The sequence below is a fragment of the Panthera uncia genome, chromosome X (assembly GCF_023721935.1).
Source record: "Panthera uncia isolate 11264 chromosome X, Puncia_PCG_1.0, whole genome shotgun sequence".
Classification (NCBI taxonomy): Eukaryota; Metazoa; Chordata; class Mammalia; order Carnivora; family Felidae; genus Panthera; species Panthera uncia.
This window is the reverse complement of record NC_064817.1, coordinates 120651820-120670366: the sequence shown is the minus strand read 5'-3', so window position 1 is coordinate 120670366 and position 18547 is coordinate 120651820. Positions and strand designations below refer to the sequence as shown.

The window sequence follows — 18547 nt, the reverse complement described above, 5'->3', positions numbered from 1 at the left end:
TGGCCTTCCCACCAGTCCTTGGCCTGTCCTCTTCTTCCTGGGGAGGAGACTGAGGTCCACACAGGCGGCAGCGGCTGCGCTGAGGCTGGAAGCCGGGCGGCTTTGTGCAAAACCAAGTTGTTCTCTGCATCCGGTCTTGTGTATCTGACGCGGGAGGAGACTTGGTGCCCCAGGGGCAGGCAGGGCCTCGAGGACCCCTCTACCTCTGGCTTTGCTGTGCTTTGAGCAGCACAAGCAAGGGGGCGCTGTGAGCGGGGCCGACACCAGCACCCTGGACCAGAAGCTGCGCCTGGTCATCTCTGACTTCCACCAGCTCGTTGTGGCTTTCCTCCAAGTCTACGACGACGAGCTGGGTGAGTGCTGCCAGCGCCCGGGCCCCTACCTCCACCCGTGTGGCCTCATCGTCCAGGCCGTGCACCAGACCCTGACTTCGTGCAACCAAGTAAGAATCACCCTTTCCTGCCCCGCTCCCCCCCTCCCTTCCGGCTGCCTCTGCAGCCCCCAGCCGCACACATGAGGGCAGGGGCCTGGGCCGGGCTTGGCACGGCTGGGCTCTGGCCCTCAGCCTGGGGCTTGGACAGGTTGGGGAGGGCGCTTCTCCTGGTGCCGTGGAAGGGGGAGGGCTGATGTGGATGTTCCCTGAGAATCCTACCGCATTTCAGGGGGCTGTTAGGTGAGCCGAGACCCTGGGGCCAGAAGAGGTTTGTGTACTGCCTGTGCTGGGTCCTAGTGGACCATATGGGATCCTTAGCCCAGCCTCTAGCTTTTTTGTCCCTGTATTGGGGTCACTCTGTCTTCATGATATACCCAAGTGTATCGTGGCCAGTTCGTTCTTGTGTATGACCAGGAACTATGCCAGCCAGACAGCCAGACAGCCAGACGTTTGCCTGCCTGTGACCCAGCTCACACAGATGGGAAAAAGTGGTCCCACGCTGCTCAGCTGACTACATAAATATTTACCTCCTCATTTGTTGTTTCACATTTCAGATCCCTAGAGTCCAACCTAAAACACTGGGTTGGTTGTGATTATGAGGGCAGTTGCCACACGTGGAACTCTGACATTGGCTCAGGGCTTCCATGGCATTTATCTTGTTTTTTTGCAATTTTAGCTTAAGTGCTGCCGAAGCGAGCACCGTGTCGGTTTAAGACAAAGACTCCTAGACTTTCCAAACCTCCGTCCGTCCTGTCCTCCACAGTTCTGCCGACAGGGTCCCATGGGGTACAGCCCTTTCTCACTGGAGAGGCCCTTCTGTTATCTTGGGACATGGGTTTTCCCATCGTGCCCTGGCTTTGCTGGGCCACTAGTGTGGGATGGGGCACGTAATAGCGCAGCATCCCCACTGGGCCCAGAAGAGAGGAGTGAGGACGGAGAACTCTGATTGGTGACTCTCCAGCTGCCCTTGGGGGAAGCAGGGGATGGCTTCTGCAGGTGGGCTCAGCAGCATTTGATGCCTCTGTGCCACTCCCCCTCCCTCACAGCTGCTGAGAGCGGTCACGCAGGTCGCCGACACCTCGGCAGAAGCCGTGCAGATGGTGAAGCAGCAGCAGGACGAGCGCATCTGTTGGGGCGGCAGCAACCCTCTCACGAGTCTAGGTATGTGGTCGCCCGCCTCACGTGTGGCCCTTTCTTGCTCGACCAGCATTTGGGGAGTAGCTGGGGACTGCCCCTTGCTCGCTTCTTCTTCGGATGCATAAGGTTTTCCCTCCTTTGAAAAAAAATGCTTTCTATGGATATAAAATAAAAAAAAATTAATTGTGGGAAATTGGGATAACCCAGAGGTGTGTGGAGGTATGGTAAAAACAGTTTGTTGGGGCACCTGGGTGGCTCACCCGGTTGTGTCCGGCTTCGACTCCGGTCACGATCTCGCGATTCGTGAGTTCAAGCCCCGTATTGGGCTCACTGCTGTCAGCCTGTCAGCGCAGAGCCTGCTTCAGATCCTCTATTCCCCTCTCTCTGCCCCTTCCCCGCTTGTGCTCCCCTCCCCCCCCCCAAAAAAACCCCAAAACAAACAAAAAACAAAAAAAAACAGTTTATGACCTGATGACCCAGAGATGATTGATGTTAGTATTTTGGTCTGTTTATCTCTATTCTTTTTCCTCTCATCATTTTTTACTTTTTTGTGTAAGTAATCACAGCACATATACAGTTCTACTTATTTATTTATTTATTTATTTATTTATTTATTTTAACGTTTATTCATTTTTGAGAGACAGAGACACACAGAGGATGAATGGGGGAGGGACACAGAGAGAAAGGGAGACACAGGATCTGAAGCAGGCCCCAGGCTCTGAGCTGTCAGCACAGAGCCCGATGCGGGGCTCAAACCCACAGACCATGAGATCATGACGTGAGCCAAAGTCAGACACTTAACCGACTGAACCACCCAGCCGCCCCACATATACACTTTTATATTATGTTCTTTCCCTGGGACCATTTTATAAAGCATTTTCTTGGGATGCCTGGCTGGCTCAGTGATTAGAGCACACAAGTCTTGATTTTGGGGTTGTGAGTTCAAGCCCCACAGTGGGCATAGAGCTTACTTTAAAAAAAAAGGCATCATTGGAGTGCCTGGGTGGCTCGGTTGGTTAAGTGTCCGACTTCTGCTCAGGTCATGATCTCACAGTTTGTGGGTTTGAGCCCCGCATCGGGCTCTGTGCTGACAGCTCGGAACCTGGAGCCTACTTCAGATTCTGTGTCTCCCTCTCTCTCTGCCCCTCCCCTGCTCATGTTCTGTCTCTCTCTCTCTCTCTCTCTCTCAAAAATAAATAAACATTAAAAGCAATTAAAAAAACACATTAAAAATGTTATAAACATTTTCCCATGATCTCGAAGTAACATTTTTTAAAGTTTATTAATTATTTTTGAGAGAGAGAGAGCGTGCTCATGAGCCAGGGAGGGGCAGAGAGAGAGGGAGAGAGAGAATCCCAAGCAGGCTCCGCACCATCAGCACAGAGCCTGATGTGGGGCTTGAACTCACAAACCATGAGATGATGATCTGAGCCAAAATCAAGAGCTGGACACTTAACTGACTGAGCCACCCAGGCACCCCTTGAAGTAATATAATATCTTTAATTGTGAAACCCTATTCTATCCATGTATTTGCTGTAATTTGCTTAACATTTTTTATTATTGAGCCTGTAGGTCATTTTCAGCTTTTTACTATTATATATAATATAATATAATATAATATAATATAATATAATATAATAGTAATATAATGTGGATGAGCCCCTGGCAGAGGGCGAGCATCTGCAGCAGGGTCAGGGGCAGTCTAGTTCACACGCGGTTCGTCCATCCTGCTCCCCAGTCTTCACAGTCTGCATCATGAGCACGGCTCACTTATGTGCTCCACGTCCCTCCCCCCGGCAGTCTGCTCAGGAGATGCAGTGTTCCCATGTTAGATCGTGTCCTTAGGATGTGGTTCTTGGCGTCACGGCAGCGAGGCCCATCTCTGTCGCTGAGGCCACGCGGTACCCGTCTTCCTGCGTCCTCATCAGTGCTAGATCGGGCCCTTCTGGCATTTCTGTTATTGGATGGGCCAAAAGTGTGTCTGCATTTAGTTTCAATTAAAGTTTTGGCCGAGTACATTTATTGTTTTATTATGGAAATGTGCATTCAGAAAAGGTCTTTTTTTTTTTTTTTTAAATACAAAACACAGTGTTTAGGGAGGAACCTGAACTCATAGGGATGGAAATACGAAATAGTCGCACCCTCCACCCCTGCCGGGCTCAGGTGCCGCCCTGTCCCAGGTCGTGTGTCTCTTCTTGTCTACGGCTAACTGCCATCCTGACTCTGATGATTACGTCTTCGTGAGACGCATCTACCACGTCGGTCTCCGTAATTGGTTCATTTTCATCGCCATGGAGCTGAGGGTGGCAAGCTCGGTCTGTAGAGAGTCAGATTGTACGGTCAGGCTGTGTGGGCCACAGTCTGTGTCCAGGCCTTCGTAGCCTGTGATGTGAGACCAGCTGCTGATCTCATGGAGACCCTTTTATAGCCCCTCTTCTCCTCTTGGTCTCAGGATCATCCTGGTCTTTGGCTTGGAACACTTTCGTTATCATCTGTCTTGGTGTGAACTGCTTTGGCTTTATCCCCTTTGGAGCTCTTTGAGCTTCTTGGATGTGTAGCTTCATTTTTCATCAACACTCAGCCAGATAGTTCATGACGTTTCCTTCTCCTTCACTTCCTGCTTGCTCCGAGCCTCGAGGTCAGCCCGAGGTGATTGCTCGGGTCCTTGTCGGGTCTCTCCTGGGTACGTGCACAGCCGTGGGCACACATGCGGCCCTGCCAGGACTGTCGGAAGTCCTTGCTCCCCAGCCTCTCCTCCCAGGCTCCAGCTCTTAGCCACTGCCTCAGGTGGTAGCAGTGGATGCATTTGCCTATAAATGTGTCCCCCCCAGCACAGCCCCAAGGAGTGGCGCTAGGTCACAGATCTTCTGAGTCATCCCTTTGCACGGACTCTCCAGCCAGCCCTCTCCTCAGGCAGCCGGCATTGGCCTTGGCATGAATACTTGCCATGTGTATACCGGGCACTCAAAGGTCTCTCTTCTTCCTGACTGACTCCCACAAAATCGTCCATTTGAAAAGCTGTCGTAACGTTCCTCCTGGTCACCACTGTCACTGTGACTTCCCCCCTGCACTGTGTTTAATTGCTGTTAATAAAATGCTTCTGAACCATGCTGTCATTAATAGAACAGCGGTCATTACTGCCCTTTGCCGTGTGCCGTCTCACCTGACTGCAGGACTGCTGGGTGCACAGGACTGCCTGCTCTCCCTGGAGAGCCTGGCATCCTGTAGGTCTGGACAGTAGTGAGGGAAAACTCTGCGCCCGGGGCGCAGGGCCGGGGCTTGACTCTCATCGCTGCAGCTCCTAGGTTTTGTTCGACATGAGTCCTTAGCCTGCAGACGCACCCCGGAGAAGCGGTTAATGCCACCTCCGTGCCAGGACCAGTCGGAACGGCCTTCCCGCCTTCCCTGTTCCCACCTGACAAACTGAGGGCTTCGGCCTCCGTGACCTCTTCAGGCTCTGCGGCGGGGGAAGGTCTGTGTGTCTGCGCCACCTCCCTTCCCAGTATAAGAAACCCGAAGCGAGGGGCTGGAGTGCCTGCCGGGCCTGTGTCCTGTGCGCGGAGCGGGCTTCGGTGACGTGGGGCGGGCAGCCCACCCCGTCGTCATTCACTAGTCACCATGTCGACCAGGTGGACCCGAAGCCCCCTTTGCCTCGGTGCCGAGAGCAGCGGAGGGGAGCTGACAGCACCGGCGTGGAGGGGTGGATGGTAGCAGTCGGTCGCATGCGGTGGATGGAGAAAGCCACGGCCCAAGGGAGAAGGGGGAGCCTGTCTGCCAGAGCTGCCGCTGGCCCAGGGCCCTGCGGCCAGCGGCCCCGGGGAGGGGCAGTGGTGGGCGGGCCAGAAGGGGAGAGAGCAGGCAAAGCAGGCCAGTGAGGCAGGTCGGTGCTGCCAGTGAGGCCTTAGCCTGCTGTCACGTAAAGAAAATGATTGACGTGAACGGCAGCCCGGGCCCCCGGTGTGGCCGGCAGCACAGGAGAAGCCCGCCTTTGTCTGGCCCGAGGGCCCACGGCAGGAAGGCCACTTCCGTTGCCTTGCGCCCCGCGGGGCTCCTGCTGGGGAGCACGAGTGTCTCCCCCAGAGTGGAGCGGGGGCGGCCCCCTCTCCCCAGCCTGGACCAACGCCAGAGAAGAGAGAAGAGAGACCTGGACCAGCAGGGCTCGTGGGTCTTGGAGAGAAGAGAACTTTGCAGCAAACCCTAACCTAGAAAACTAGGAAACACCAACGAAGAGAAAAACAAGCACACACTCTTAGAAGTTAACAGTGTTAGGGGCGCCTGGGTGGCGCAGTCGGTTAAGCGTCCGACTTCAGCCAGGTCACGATCTCGCAGTCCGTGAGTTCGAGCCCCGCGTCAGGCTCTGGGCTGATGGCTCGGAGCCTGGAGCCTGTTTCCGATTCTGTGTCTCCCTCTCTCTCTGCCCCTCCCCCGTTCATGCTCTGTCTCTCTCTGTCCCAAAAATAAATAAAAAACGTTTAAAAAAAAAAAAAAAAAAAGATTACTTTAAAAAAAAAAAAAAAGAAGTTAACAGTGTTGAAAAACATCACAGGGAAAGAGCTCTGTGGGGGGTGGGGCAGCAGGAGAGGCAACAAATCTGTGAGAATAGAGAGAAAAGAGGCGAACAAAGTGACAGCAAGCATAAGCAATCTCAGCGGCCCGTGGCCAGCAGGCCCTCCAGAGAAGGCGAGGAAGGAGAATAGAGGGCGGGGACCGGTGAGCGCAGAGCTGACGGGGCGTCTCTGGATTCCAAGTGCACCGCGGACAGAACTGAAAATACGCACCCCTAGGTCCAGTGCTGGGGTCCAGGCTTGCGGACACAAAGCCGGCGGCCTCCAGAAGCTAATGCCTTGCACGTTTGGAGGGCGGGGGGCTTCTGGCCTAAACCCAGAGCCCAGACAACTCTGAGCCACGCGAGCCCAGGACAAAGGGGAGGGGTGCGGACTGGTGGAGCACCCGGGGTTGAGGCGGCCCACGGAGGGCGGAGTGGAGCTGGAGTGGGGCTCGAGGTGGGGATGGCCTGAGGATTCTGGAGAGGCAGGTTACACCCAGAGGGACCTAGGAAAAGCCCATCGGTGGAGAAGTGTGATCAGGGCGGTAAACTGCACCCAGTGGGAGCACTGGTGACAAGTGGGGCGGGCCGTGGGTGCCCGTGATGCCTGAGCCTCAGGGTCCCCCTCCAGACAGGCAGGACCAAATGTCAGTGAGAGACCCTGCCAAGTGGGAGGGCAGAGGGCCAGCCAGGAGACGGAAGAAGGAAGAAGGTGTCTATTTAAGTTAAGGCAGAGCCCAGAGTGGTGCCCCGAGTCCCCAGGGTGGGGGAGGGGTGTGAGTGAAAGTCCCTGTATGTCATGCCCAGGGGTCACTGTCTGAAATTGGTACCTCAGGAGGCAGTTGCGAATTATGGTGGCATCCCCTTTCCCTGAGAGCCGGGTAGCGGGCCGTGGCAGTCGCCTGCAGGCTGGAGGGCAGCTAAGGCGCGTGGCATTTGCCTTGCTTGCGTGCGTAGCTTGCTGTTCTGACCGAGATCGAACACACCGGCAGAATCAGAGGAAGCCCCAGCTCCTGGGCTCTGGAGCGAGGGTGGGGACGGGCACGGACGCGGCCCAGTGAGTGGAGCCTGAGCTGGGGCTCGGCCTGGCACCCACAGGGGCAGCTCCTGGCCCGGCGGTGTCTGGGGGCACGCTGGGAGCCGGGCGCCCGGGCTGCAAGCCCTTTGAGCGCCAGGCGCAGGTGGGCCCAGGGCCGGAGGAGAACCAGCGAACCACAGTGTAGGCCTGGCTGGCGGGGAGGGGGGTGCGGAGTGGCCTCTTCTGGGCCGGGAAGCACTAGGGCTCACTTTGCTGTTTGTATTTTGTTTTCTGTCTGCAGCCACCAAAATGGAAGAACTAACTGAGAAATACAAGATCTTCAATGACAGTCTGAAAGACATGGAGTAGTCTGGGGACTGGAAGCTCTGCCCTGAGGAGCCAGGGCCGCGGGGGCAGGGGGCGGAGGGGGGGTGGGGCGCAGGGCCAGCCCTGAGGCGGGAGAGGCAGTTACAGCCGCACACTCAGCGGGAGCAGTCCCATCAGCCCCATCAGCGGCTTGGGACAGAAGGAGGGAGAGGGCAGACTTGAGCTGGACAGAAAGGAAAGCTCGGGTTCCAAGAAGCCGCCTCCTGACTGCCTCCTCCCCTCTGCCGTCTGCCTGGGGCTGAGGGGGCCATGGCTCCCCCACTGCTCAGTCTGCCGTTCTCCCCGTGGTGGTGTCCCACATCCCGGGCTCTGGGCTTCCTGCTGTCCCAGGCGGCCTTGGCACTGCTTCTGCTCCTGCTCCTGCCCCTGCCTGGTGAAACCTGGGGACGCCAAGCCTCAGATGTCTCCGCCTTGCCGTGGGACCTGACCACCCTACTGCCGTCTGCACTGTGACTGGCCTTGGGGTCCCACGTGAGGACTCCCTGCAGACCCCGGGCCCAGCCACCGACACCCGGCACCCATCGCATCTGGAATTGAGTGGGCGGGCACACGTTTCCTCCCTCCCTCCCTGCACCCGCCTGGGAAATTCTTGCCAGTGGCCTGACTGGTTGTCCGGGAAGCTGCTCTCTGGGCTTCTCAGGGTGACCCAGTATCTCCCTGAGCAGTGCGCCCATCGTGGCCACCTCCCTCCCTCCGAGCATGGGAACAGGCACCACTGGCGGGGCCTCTGCCTCCCTCAGCCCGGCGGCAGGCCGGAAGGGGCTTGTGGAGGGGGCCTCCCTCTAAACACTTGGCCCACCACACAGGCCTGCCCTGGCTGCGAGCCTCCCCTGCTCCTGCTCCCGCTCCTCCTCGACTTCCCTGCGGCTGCTCCGGACAGGAAGGCTGCTGAGGCAGGGAGGGGGACGGGCGGGCCTGGGTCACCATTGTCCAGCTGCGCCAGCAGCTTCACGGTCCAAGGGACCCACGAAGGCCTGTGGCAGGCAGGCCACAGCCGGCATCTTTGTTGCCTCCCCGTGCCCCTGGTGGGAGGCTGGGCCCGCGGGCACCCACCAACCAAGGGCTGGCATAGCTTGCTCTGGAACGAGGTACTCGGGACGGTGCCACCCACTTTCTGGCCACGGAGGGCCTTCTTGCTTTCTACCTGTCTTGAATGTGCCTTTTGTCCTTGACTGAGCCAGGTGGGCCGGGAGGGCCCCAGAGCCTGGGCCGGGAGGGGCTGGGCTTCACTTCTCCTCCCATGGTCCTGGGGCTGGGGTCGCTGCCGAGGCCGCCTCGTACCCCCACCTCTCGCGTCGCCCGTCCTTCATCACTCGGTGGAGCCACATTGGCTCAGCTGGAGCCCACCTGGCTTGCCAGGTCAGGCTCCGCCTCTCTCCCTCCTTCCTGGCGGCCTCTGCTAAGGGTCTCTTAGATAGTACGGGTCATTGCACCTGTGAAACGGATAGTATCTCCCCTTCCCGGTGGGGACGAGCTTGTGAGATGTGCGAGCCACGGCCAGGCAGCACGGAAGCCGCCCCAAGATCACTGGGGCGACACTGAGGTCCCATCCTGAATGCACCCTTCCCTTTACTGGCCGAGCATGGCTTGTGCAAGCACCTCTTTGCTGCTCCTAGGCCCCCTTTAGCCTCACGAGGGGCTGCTGGGTCCCCTGTGACCCAGGTGGAGCGGTGCCCTGGAGGGGAAGGCTTGCCACCTTGGCGGGAGGGGCCTCGGCTCGGCTGCCGTGTCCTGGCCCTGCTCAGACTCGCGTTTCCTCCTCGTGCCTGTGATGACACGTTCTTCCAGCTTGTGGGGAGCCTTGCGTGTGGCCCGGGAGCCTGCTTTCCAATCTGTAAACATGGGGTGTATGTCTCAGCAGCTGTGAGTGAGCGAGGGGGTGGCAAGCCGGCCGCACAGGTCCTGCGGCCTTAGGCCTCCTCGTTGCCCAACAGGCGGCTGGGGGCGGGCCGTGGCCACTGATTAAAGGCCGCCTGGAGCAGCCTGTGTGGAGACAGGTGCCCAGCAGCCCAGGAAGCCGGCCAGCAGCCGCCCCAGGTAAGCCGGCCAGCAGGGTTGGTGAGGACAGCTGCTGGGAGCCCAGACGCAGGTGACCAGGTCGGGGAAGGCACCTGTGTGCAAGGGAGAAGGCCAGAGGAGGCCAAACCAGGGAGGCTTGGCTGCCTGCCTCCCGACAGCTGACCCTAGGGTTGCAGGCGCAGGGTGCTGTGCCTGAGGCTCCTCGCTAAGGTGTCTCAGTGAAGATGCCATCCTGGGCTAGCACCTCCCGGGTCCCTGATGACGTGGATGTGGCTCACTTTGTGTCTCCTGTACCTGGAGGCAGGCAGCCGAGGCCTCTGGGCCGGGATCCGGGCACATCAGGCCTGCCTTTTGCCGTTGACTAGCTGGTGGTGGTGATGATGGCCAGGGAGGGACTGGGGCACAGAATGGAGAGGGTGGCGCGGCCCTAGGAGGCCTCACCGTCGACAAAGGGGTTGGAGCATTGGCCACGGGGTCGGCTGTGTGTGGCTGGGCCCAGGCATCCCCATCACTTCGGCCCTCAGGTTTTGTGCCTTTTGCTCTGGCAGCTTTAGGCTTTGCTGTCCCCGCGAGCACATCACCATGTCCGAGGTGCCCCGGGCTGAGACTTTCGTCTTCCTGGACCTGGAAGCCACTGGGCTCCCCAGTATAGATCCCGAGGTGGCCGAGATATCTCTGTTCGCGGTGCACCGCTCCTCCCTGGAGAACCCAGACCGAGATGAGTCTGGTGTCCCCGTGCTGCCCCGGGTCCTGGACAAACTCACGCTGTGCATGAGCCCAGAGCGTCCTTTCACCGCAAAGGCCAGCGAGATCACCGGCTTGAGCAGTGACAGCCTGGCCCGGTGCCGGAAGGCTGGCTTTGACAGCTCCGTCGTGCGGACTCTACAGGCCTTCCTGAGCCGCCAGGAGGGCCCCGTCTGCCTCGTGGCCCATAATGGATTCGATTACGACTTCCCCCTGCTGTGCACAGAGCTGCGGCGCCTGGGCGCCCACCTGCCCCCGGACACCATCTGCCTGGATACACTGCCTGCGCTTCGGGGCCTGGACCGCGCCCACAGCCATGGCACCCGGGCCCAGGGCTTTAAGGGTTACAGCCTGGGCAGCCTCTTCCGCCGCTACTTCCACGCCGAGCCGAGTGCCGCCCACTCAGCCGAGGGCGACGTACATACCCTGCTCATGGTCTTTCTGCACCGCGCCGCTGAGCTGCTCAGCTGGGCAGACGAGCAGGCCCGGAGCTGGGCCCGCATCGAGCCCATGTACGAGCCACCCGATGGTCCGAGCGTTGAAGCCTGAATGCCGGGGGGCTCGGTGACGCCACCGCCCAGGGGCGTGAGGCCCGCCCCCAGCACCGTGGGCAGCGCCAGCTCTGACCATTCAGTCGGGCCCTGGGGCCCGGAGCCGACAGCGGACCGGTGTCCCACTGTCCCTCTCCCCATCCTCTGAGCTGGCTGGCCCTGGGCCTGCGCACCTGCCGGGCCTTCTCCCTGCCCGGGCCTGCCCAGCCTTGTAGCCCCAGAGCTCCCTGCCGGCCACCCCTCACCTGGCCTCTCAATAAACATGGACGAGTACTCAGCAGTTGAACCTCCAGTTTCCCTCTCCACCCTGCCCAGAGGGAGCAGGCAGGGAGCCAGGCCAGGGGCCGGAGCAGAGCCCCCTGGGGCCGCCTCCTTGTGGCCGTTCCTTGCTGAGAACCCAGTGGGTGACTGTCAGGTGGGGGCCGTGGGCCTCCTCCCTGGCTGGTCTGCTGCTGCCTGGCCTATCGTCCCCTCCCTGCATTGTCACCCCGGAGGCCCAAGAAATGAGTGCACGGGGCCTCAGGAACATGTGCCTTGGTCCCGAGTCTGTGCTGGGGAGGGAGATGGTGCAAAGGCTAGCTCCAGTCCTCGCCCCTGTGGGCCCTGGGCATCTCCTTCCTCTCCTGGAGCCCCTGTCCCTGCCCTGCAAGGTGACGACAGGATGAAACAAGATGGGAAGCGCCCCCATTCGCACACAGACATGTATGCAGAAGGGGCCTTATATGTGCAGGTCAAGCTCCAGGAGGGCCTGCAGCAGGGGGGGTGCATAGCAGAGGTGGGGTGGCCGGTGCAGTGGGGGTGATACCTAGGAAGGAGGTTGTCCTGGGCCCCTGTGGCTTGGCCTGAGGAGGGCCAGGAGGCTGCCCTGTGGGGAGGACAGCTTCTCAGCAGCTGCTTCTGCTGGGCTTTGAGGAGCCAGCTAACCTGCCTCGGGAGCCCCACCTGTGTGACCAAACGATGGGGCAAGGCAGGGGCGGGACATCCGGGAGACAGAGCAGGTGAGAAGGGGTGGGGTGGGTGGGGCGCCACACCCGCGTGACTCGCTTGAGTGAAGCCTTGAGCCCATTCAGGACACTCTAACTAGGTCAGAGTGACTAGAGCCACTGCAACGTGGAAGGTAGAAGAATGGTGACATCAGAACACAGGCAGTGGCCCCGTCGGGTCATTCCCATTGCCTGGGCCAGGGCATCTGCACTGACCCTGGGGGCGATGAGGAGGCACAGACAGTTGTCGGCAGGAGAGGGGCAAAATCCGGTTTAAGTTTTCACAGTGCCTGTCGGGGTCCTTTGTGGAGGATGGACTAAAGCAGGCCTCGGACCGGGAGGTTGGCAACCGAGGGAGAGAGGAGCAGTGGGGTTGGGGCTCTATTGCAGGGAGCGCCACTGGCCCGGCCAAGGACAGAATGGTGGGGGTGGGGGAGGGTACGCGGTAAGGGGAAGACCTGTAGGGGGCTAGTTGCGGAGTGTGGTCTGTGCGCCATTGAACTTCCCGAGGAAGGCTGGTTGGCCCCCTGCCCCCGCGGGCACCCACCTGGAAGGATGCCCCGAGGCCGGGCCCGAGTGGGTCCTCAGTCCAAGAGCCTTCACCAGGCAGGAGCTGAAAGAGTAGGGGACGCCACCAGGCTCGAGGCAGCCAGGGACGCTCAGGTCCTCTGGTGCCCAAGCAGATCCAGGTGTCCATTATCTAGCTGGCCAGGCTCCAGGCCACCGACTCGCAGAGGCGGTGATGCCACGAGGCTCCCTTCTCACTCGCCGGGCAAGTCAGGAGGGGCTCGAGTCCAGGCCCGGGTGGGCAGGGTCTGTGGCCAGAGTGGTCTCTGGGCCCAGGTGCGTCTGTCTCAGCACTCTGGGCTCCCCTGACCTCTTGGTGGCCTGGCCTCAGGCACCCTCCTTAGGCCCATGCTTGGCGGGCCAGGCCGAACGTCATGCCTTGTGTGTCACACAGCCAGGCTAGGGCTGCCGTGCTGCTGCTGGAAAGCAGCAATGTGCTCAGAAGGGGGTGACAGCAGCTTTCCCGGGAAGTAAATGTAAACCCATGAATGCGTGTATCTGTGTACGTAGGTATATCTGTTTCTCTCTCTCTCTCTCTCTCTCTCTCTATATATATATGTGTGTGTGTGTGTGTGTGTGTGTGTGTATACACACACGTACATACATGAATAACTTCATTATAAGTTTTATCGATATGAAGAATGTGAACACACAATTTACAAATAATAAAATACTACACACATGCAAAATATACAATAAAATGCACAATATGCTATTTATAAGTTCCATATGGCCAAAGTTTTGCAAAATCCCTTACAAATCTTGCAACATGCTTACCAAATCCCTTCATTGACTTTTGCTGAACTTTTGTATCTACACCCAACCCGTGATTGCAGCTGGTGAACGAGCGTGGTTCCCACGTAAATGTCGGTTGCTATTTTCATTTATCTCAATGAGTAAGAGGAAGTGAAACAGAGACACAGCACCAAAGCTGAATTGGATAATAGTTTCTGCTATTGGAAGAGTATTTCCTCTTTTTTTTTTTTTTTTTTTTTTTTTTGCTAGTCACAATGTACTGACTACAGGCTCGAGTTTACACAATCAACAAATAATAATGGACCAAGCCCTGGTTTGTTGTGTATGCTGATTAATGTACGTCCCTCCCAAATGGACGTCAATGCATCCATAACAGTAGAGTGCAGCGAAATAAGACGTGATGGGGTTTTAGTCTCTCCTTTGTTTGTAATATAATGTGAGTGGGAGTTCATATAATTTCATTTCTAATAATGGTGGTGTTTCCCAATCAGCTCCCCAAATTCCTGAACGTTTAGCGTTTATTAGAATGGCTAAAATATAAAACTGCCCATCCCAAGTGCTGACGAGGATGTGGCAGAACTGGTGGCAATGTAAGATGATACAAGCACTTTGGAAAACAGTTTGGCCGTGTCTTAAAATGTGAGACGTGCACCTCCCATAATGCCCCAGTGATTCCATTCCTAGGTATTTACTTACCCAACAGAGATGACCTTATGTGTCCACACAGAGACTTGCACGTGACGGTTCATGGCGGCTTTATTCACAGCAGTCCCAGACTGGAAAGAACCCAAGTGTCCCTCAGCAGCACATCTGTACCACGGCACCCCACTGAACAGTGACAGCGAGCGTTTGAGACACAGCAGGTTGTGGGGGGGGGGGCACTCACAGTAACTACGCGGCTTGAAAGGGGACAGACCCAGAGAAACAACACCACTACTCCAGCTCACCCTGGCCAGCCACCTGCCTGTTGTCAAGATGTGTCACTGGCTTCGAAGCCACATCAGTGTCTGCCAATAGGGATGTGTCTGTGACCAGGAGCATTCCTGGGGGACACGACGCAAGCCAACTGAAAACGGAATTATCCATGCAGAGGGATGAGAACCCAAACAACAAGGCCAGGAGCATTTTCAGCTTGTCTTTGTGCAGGAAACAAGGTGATGAGGGCAAAGTGTGAAGCGGGCCACCACGAGCCGAACCTCGAGCCTCGAGCAGAAAGCTGGAGACAGGACACGGCCGGCCCTCCTGCCATTGTTTCTTCAGGGAAGGTACCCGCTGTTTGTGTTTTCTCTAAACGATGCTTGGCCTTGTATGGGATCCATACGGGGCACACGAGTGTGTGGAAAAGAAATTCATATTGTGGATCCCTGTCCCTGAGAGCAGTGTCGGCATCGTGGGGACCCTGCTCTCTGCACCTCAGCTCCCACGCATGCACCCCGCCACCACACGTTCCTCCCCGTTCACACCCACACACCGACTCACACGGGTGTGCAGACACACCCCTCAAGACGCCCCCCCACATACTTAGATGCGCCCCATTCACACACACGTGCTTATGATTCTGCATGAGTGGATCTCATTAGATTCTGCTTACAAATATCACAAGCATGTCTTCATTGTTTCTATAAAGTCACTTTCTGCCAGGCGTTCAGGTGCGATACCATAATTCTTCCTGTTTCTTCAGCGTTTGCAGCGATTTCTCCTTTCTCATTTGTACATTTCATTGGGCTTTTCAAAGAAAAAAACCGCAGGATTTTGATCATCCTCTCTCTCTCTCTCCCTCTGGTTTTCTGCTTCATTAGCTTCAACTTCTATCTTTATTAAATCCATCTGTCTATTTTCTTTGGGTTTACTTTTTCTTCTGTTTTTTTTTTTTTTTTTTTCTAATTTCTTAAGGGGAAGACTCATATCTTTCTTGTCTTCTATCTCGAATAACTAAGGCCAAAGACTAACTTTTCTGCCAGTGAGATCTTCTGTGTCTCTATGGTTTGCTATGAAACATTCCTCTTTGCTTTGTGTTACAAATGTTTCTCCTTTCGCTTTCATTTTTTTCCCTGAGCTGATGCTTGCAGAATAGAATTTAGCTTAATTTCTGAGTTGCCAAGACTTTGTGACCATCTCTTACTATGTATTTCTAATTGTATTGGATAGTGGTCTGAGGATGTGTTGCTTAAGGTTGTTGGGGGCTGTGTGAGTTTCGTAGGGCGGCTGTAACAGCACCACACGCTGAGTGGCTCACACAAGAGAAACTCCTTGGCTTACGAGGAGTCTGAGGTCCGGGCGTGGGCCGGGTTGGCTCCTTCCGGCGACTCCGAGAGAGAGTCCGCTCCGGGCCTCTCCTCCGGTTTCTGGCTCTTCCCGGCCATCTGCGGCGTCGCTCGGCCTGTGGAAGCATCGCCCGGATCTCGGCCTTGATCTTCACGTGACCTTCTCCCCGTGTGCGTGTCTCTGCGTCCAAACTACCCCTTTTCGTGAGGACCCAGTCCTACGGGATTGGGGCCCGTGCTAATGATCGCACGGTAACTTGATCATCTCTGTGCAGACCCCGTCTGCAAATAAGGTCCGCTCCACAGGTGTTGGCGGTTAGGACCCCGACATGTCGTTTTCGTGGAGGGGACACCACTCAACCCATAACAGGGGCCAAGTGTATAAATAACTTTGAAAACACGTTGCACAGATTGTGACAATGTGTGTCTCCTTAAGACATGTGCACTTATCTATATTCCTCCAGAATCTCGTTCGACAATTGTGCTATTTGGCTCCTTTCCGTTTTGACTTGTTTTGGACTATGACATCGATCCCGTTCTAGGCCATTATATGAAAATATGCTGTTATGATGGCATGCTATTGACATCTGCCTGCCCGCCTTGCAGTTTCTATGCGTGTAGTTCCTGTGTGTTCGTGCTTATGGCTCGAGGACCATATCCGTCAGGATTCTCCTGAGAAATGGAACCAGCGGGATATAAGTACAAGAAACTGGCTCACACGGTTTTGGGGGCTGGAGACGCAGGAAAGAGCCATGGAGGCTGATCTGCTTTCCTCAGGGTCTACTGATTTCGGTGTCCATCCATCCGAAACAGTCCCTTCACGGTGACGCTTACAGTCACGTTTGTCCAAAAAGTGGGTACCCTAGCCTAGCCAAGGTGACCCAGAGAACAAAGCAGCGCAATGCCTGTTCTCCGGGCTTTGTTCCCTGGGCCTTCTGTCACTCACTGAGACAGCACTGCCCAGTTCGATGGCCCGCCACTGCTTCCCGAGGCCTCTGAAAGGGCAGACCTACACTGGCCGACCCCATCTTGTTCTGTGTCCTTCACCTTGACCACGCCTCCTCCCCTTGAGTAACCTCCCGCTCACCCGTTCAAACTTCCCGATCAAAACACGCCCGGCGGCCTGCATAACAGGACTCCGACCCTTCCCCAGCCAATCGGCCGAGGCCACAGCCATTACCTCACCAACTGCCCATAGACCCCAATAAAACCTTTGTGCTTTTGAAACTCGCTCTCTCTCCCGGCATCTCACCGCTGCGTCAGTGCAGGTAGGGGATTGAGCTCGAGCTAGCTCGAATAAAGGCTCTTTTGCTTTTGCATCGGACTCGGCTCCCTGGTGGTCTTTGGGGATCACGAATTCTGGGCATAACAGCCTCTAGGACATAGTTTCCAAATTTTTGCTCCCCTTCCCCTGCCCGGTGAGTGCCTTCGGCTGGGAGTGGGGCTCGCAGGCTGCAGTGCACCTGGCTGCTGCCACTTCCCCAGCCTCCAGCTTCTAGAGTTGCCTGGGGAGCTGCCCACCTATATCCGCTTCTGCTGTGGCCGCTCCCTTTTGTTTGGAGGCTTCTGAGATGTTCCCATTCTCCGGGGAGCCCAGCAACGTTCACCAGGCACCACCTGCTTCCCGGGTCTGGGCTGGAGCAGCCGAGGGGCCTTGGTCTCCTCAGCGAGGTTTTCTTTACTCACGTGTTACCTTGCTTCCTTTCGGAGCCTGCTCTTTATTTTTTGTCTCCTAGCTGCCACCCCGGGCTTGTCTCTTTTAATTTAATTTAAAATGAAAAAACTTGTTTTCATTAATTTTTTAAGTGTTTATTATTTTCGAGAGACAGAGAGACAGAGCACGAGTGGGGGAGGGGTAGAGAGCGAGAGGGAGACACGGAATCCGAAGCAGGCTCCAGGCTCTGAGTTGTCAGCACAGAGCCCTACACGGGGTCGAACTCACGGACTGTGAGATCATGACCTGAGCCGAAGTCGGATGCGTAACCGACTGAGCCACTCAGCCGCCCCTAAAATGAAATTTTTTCATCCCAGCTTTATTGGGGTATAATTAGTGTACAATACCTTGCACACTTCTCAAGATCGCCGTCCTAGCTGGCGGCCAGTTCACCTGGTAGTCAGGGGGGCCTTCTGTGCCCTCGCATTCCCTTTATCCTAAGGACAATGACAGCTTTTTCAGTGCAGCCGGCGCTAGGGGCCTACTTTCCTCGGGGTTTGCATTTCAAAGGGGCCCTTAAGAAGAACTTTCCTGGGCTGAAAGGCTGGCCAGAGGCTTATTTAGGGTTCTCACCTAGGTGCTCTGAGGAAGGGACAAGAGAAAGGTCTCCCAATGGGGAATCTCGTGCCACATTTGCATTTGATCGGCCTTTCCAGCAGGCCGAGGCTTCCAGGCTGAGCGAGGCGGCGCCCCGGGCGCAGCCCCGCGGTGTAGGCCGCAGGTCCGGAGTGCCCTTCAGTGCACGGCCCTGCTCAGACGCTCGTGAGGGCCGCTGTCTGCCGGATGCCAGGGTCAGCTTGTCCGCACACTCGGCGCGTGGCCTCTCAAATGCCTAGGTGGGTTGTCCCCTCCCCGGCAAGCTCCCCTACTGGCTCCCTGCCTCTTCTCACCTCCACCAACTTGGCCAAACGAGGAGTCTGGGGAAGCGCTTGTTTGGCTGCCCTGGGCCTGACACACGGGCCGGGAAGAGAAGGCAGGAAGCGTGGGGCCACTGGCGCAGGATGACGGGTGTGATGGCGGCAGGGAAGGGCTGGTGGCCCACCAGGCAGGAGGGCAGGAGGAGGCCGGCTGGTACGGGGCTGGGCGCAGACTTTCTGGCCACTTCTCCCGTTGACGGCTAGAAACCTGTTCTCAGACCCCGGCAACTGGGGTACATGGAGCACCGTCCGGTGCCTGAGAGGTTGAGAACCTGGAGAGCCTGCTCACCGACAAAGAGCAACGAGGCATTGACCTCCCCCCCCCCCCCCCCCCGCCCCCCCCCCCCGCCACGTGCCTACTCTGGTCTGGGCCCCAGGGGGGCGGTGAGAAGGGACCCGGCGTGGGCTGTGCAGCGGCAGGGCCTGGGTGCTGGGTCCTGCCCCTCCGCTCCCTGTTCCCCAACTCTGTGACCAGCTGGGGTCACCTAACAGGTTGGCTTCAGCTTCCTTC

The 18547-nt window shown here is 57.1% G+C and overlaps 2 protein-coding genes across 3 annotated transcripts in view; both read left to right on the top strand.

Annotated features, from left to right (window-relative positions):
* HAUS7 (HAUS augmin like complex subunit 7) overlaps positions 1-9974 on the top strand; it is a 28415-nt gene extending 18441 nt beyond the window's left edge. Inside the window, exons 8-10 of one of the 2 annotated variants that reach the window (XM_049644456.1) lie at positions 230-442; positions 1480-1594; positions 7436-9974. In XM_049644456.1, the coding sequence (XP_049500413.1) occupies positions 230-442; positions 1480-1594; positions 7436-7503 (396 nt within the window). In that variant the 3' untranslated portion in view covers positions 7504-9974. Of the gene's footprint in view, positions 1-229; positions 443-1479; positions 1983-7435 lie in introns of those variants that run through there. The other variant, XM_049644455.1, reaches the window with a different exon arrangement.
* Positions 9925-11331, top strand: TREX2 (three prime repair exonuclease 2). The gene has a single exon (XM_049644457.1). It carries the CDS (start codon positions 10123-10125, stop codon positions 10831-10833), a length of 711 nt encoding a protein of 236 aa, XP_049500414.1. The 5' UTR covers positions 9925-10122; the 3' UTR covers positions 10834-11331.
* The last annotated feature ends 7216 nt before the right edge of the window (positions 11332-18547 follow it).

Coding starts and splice junctions, on each gene's coding strand:
- TREX2 (XM_049644457.1), top strand. CDS start 10,123: ATGTCCGAGGTGCCCCGGGCTGAGACTTTCGTCTTCCTGGACCTGGAA.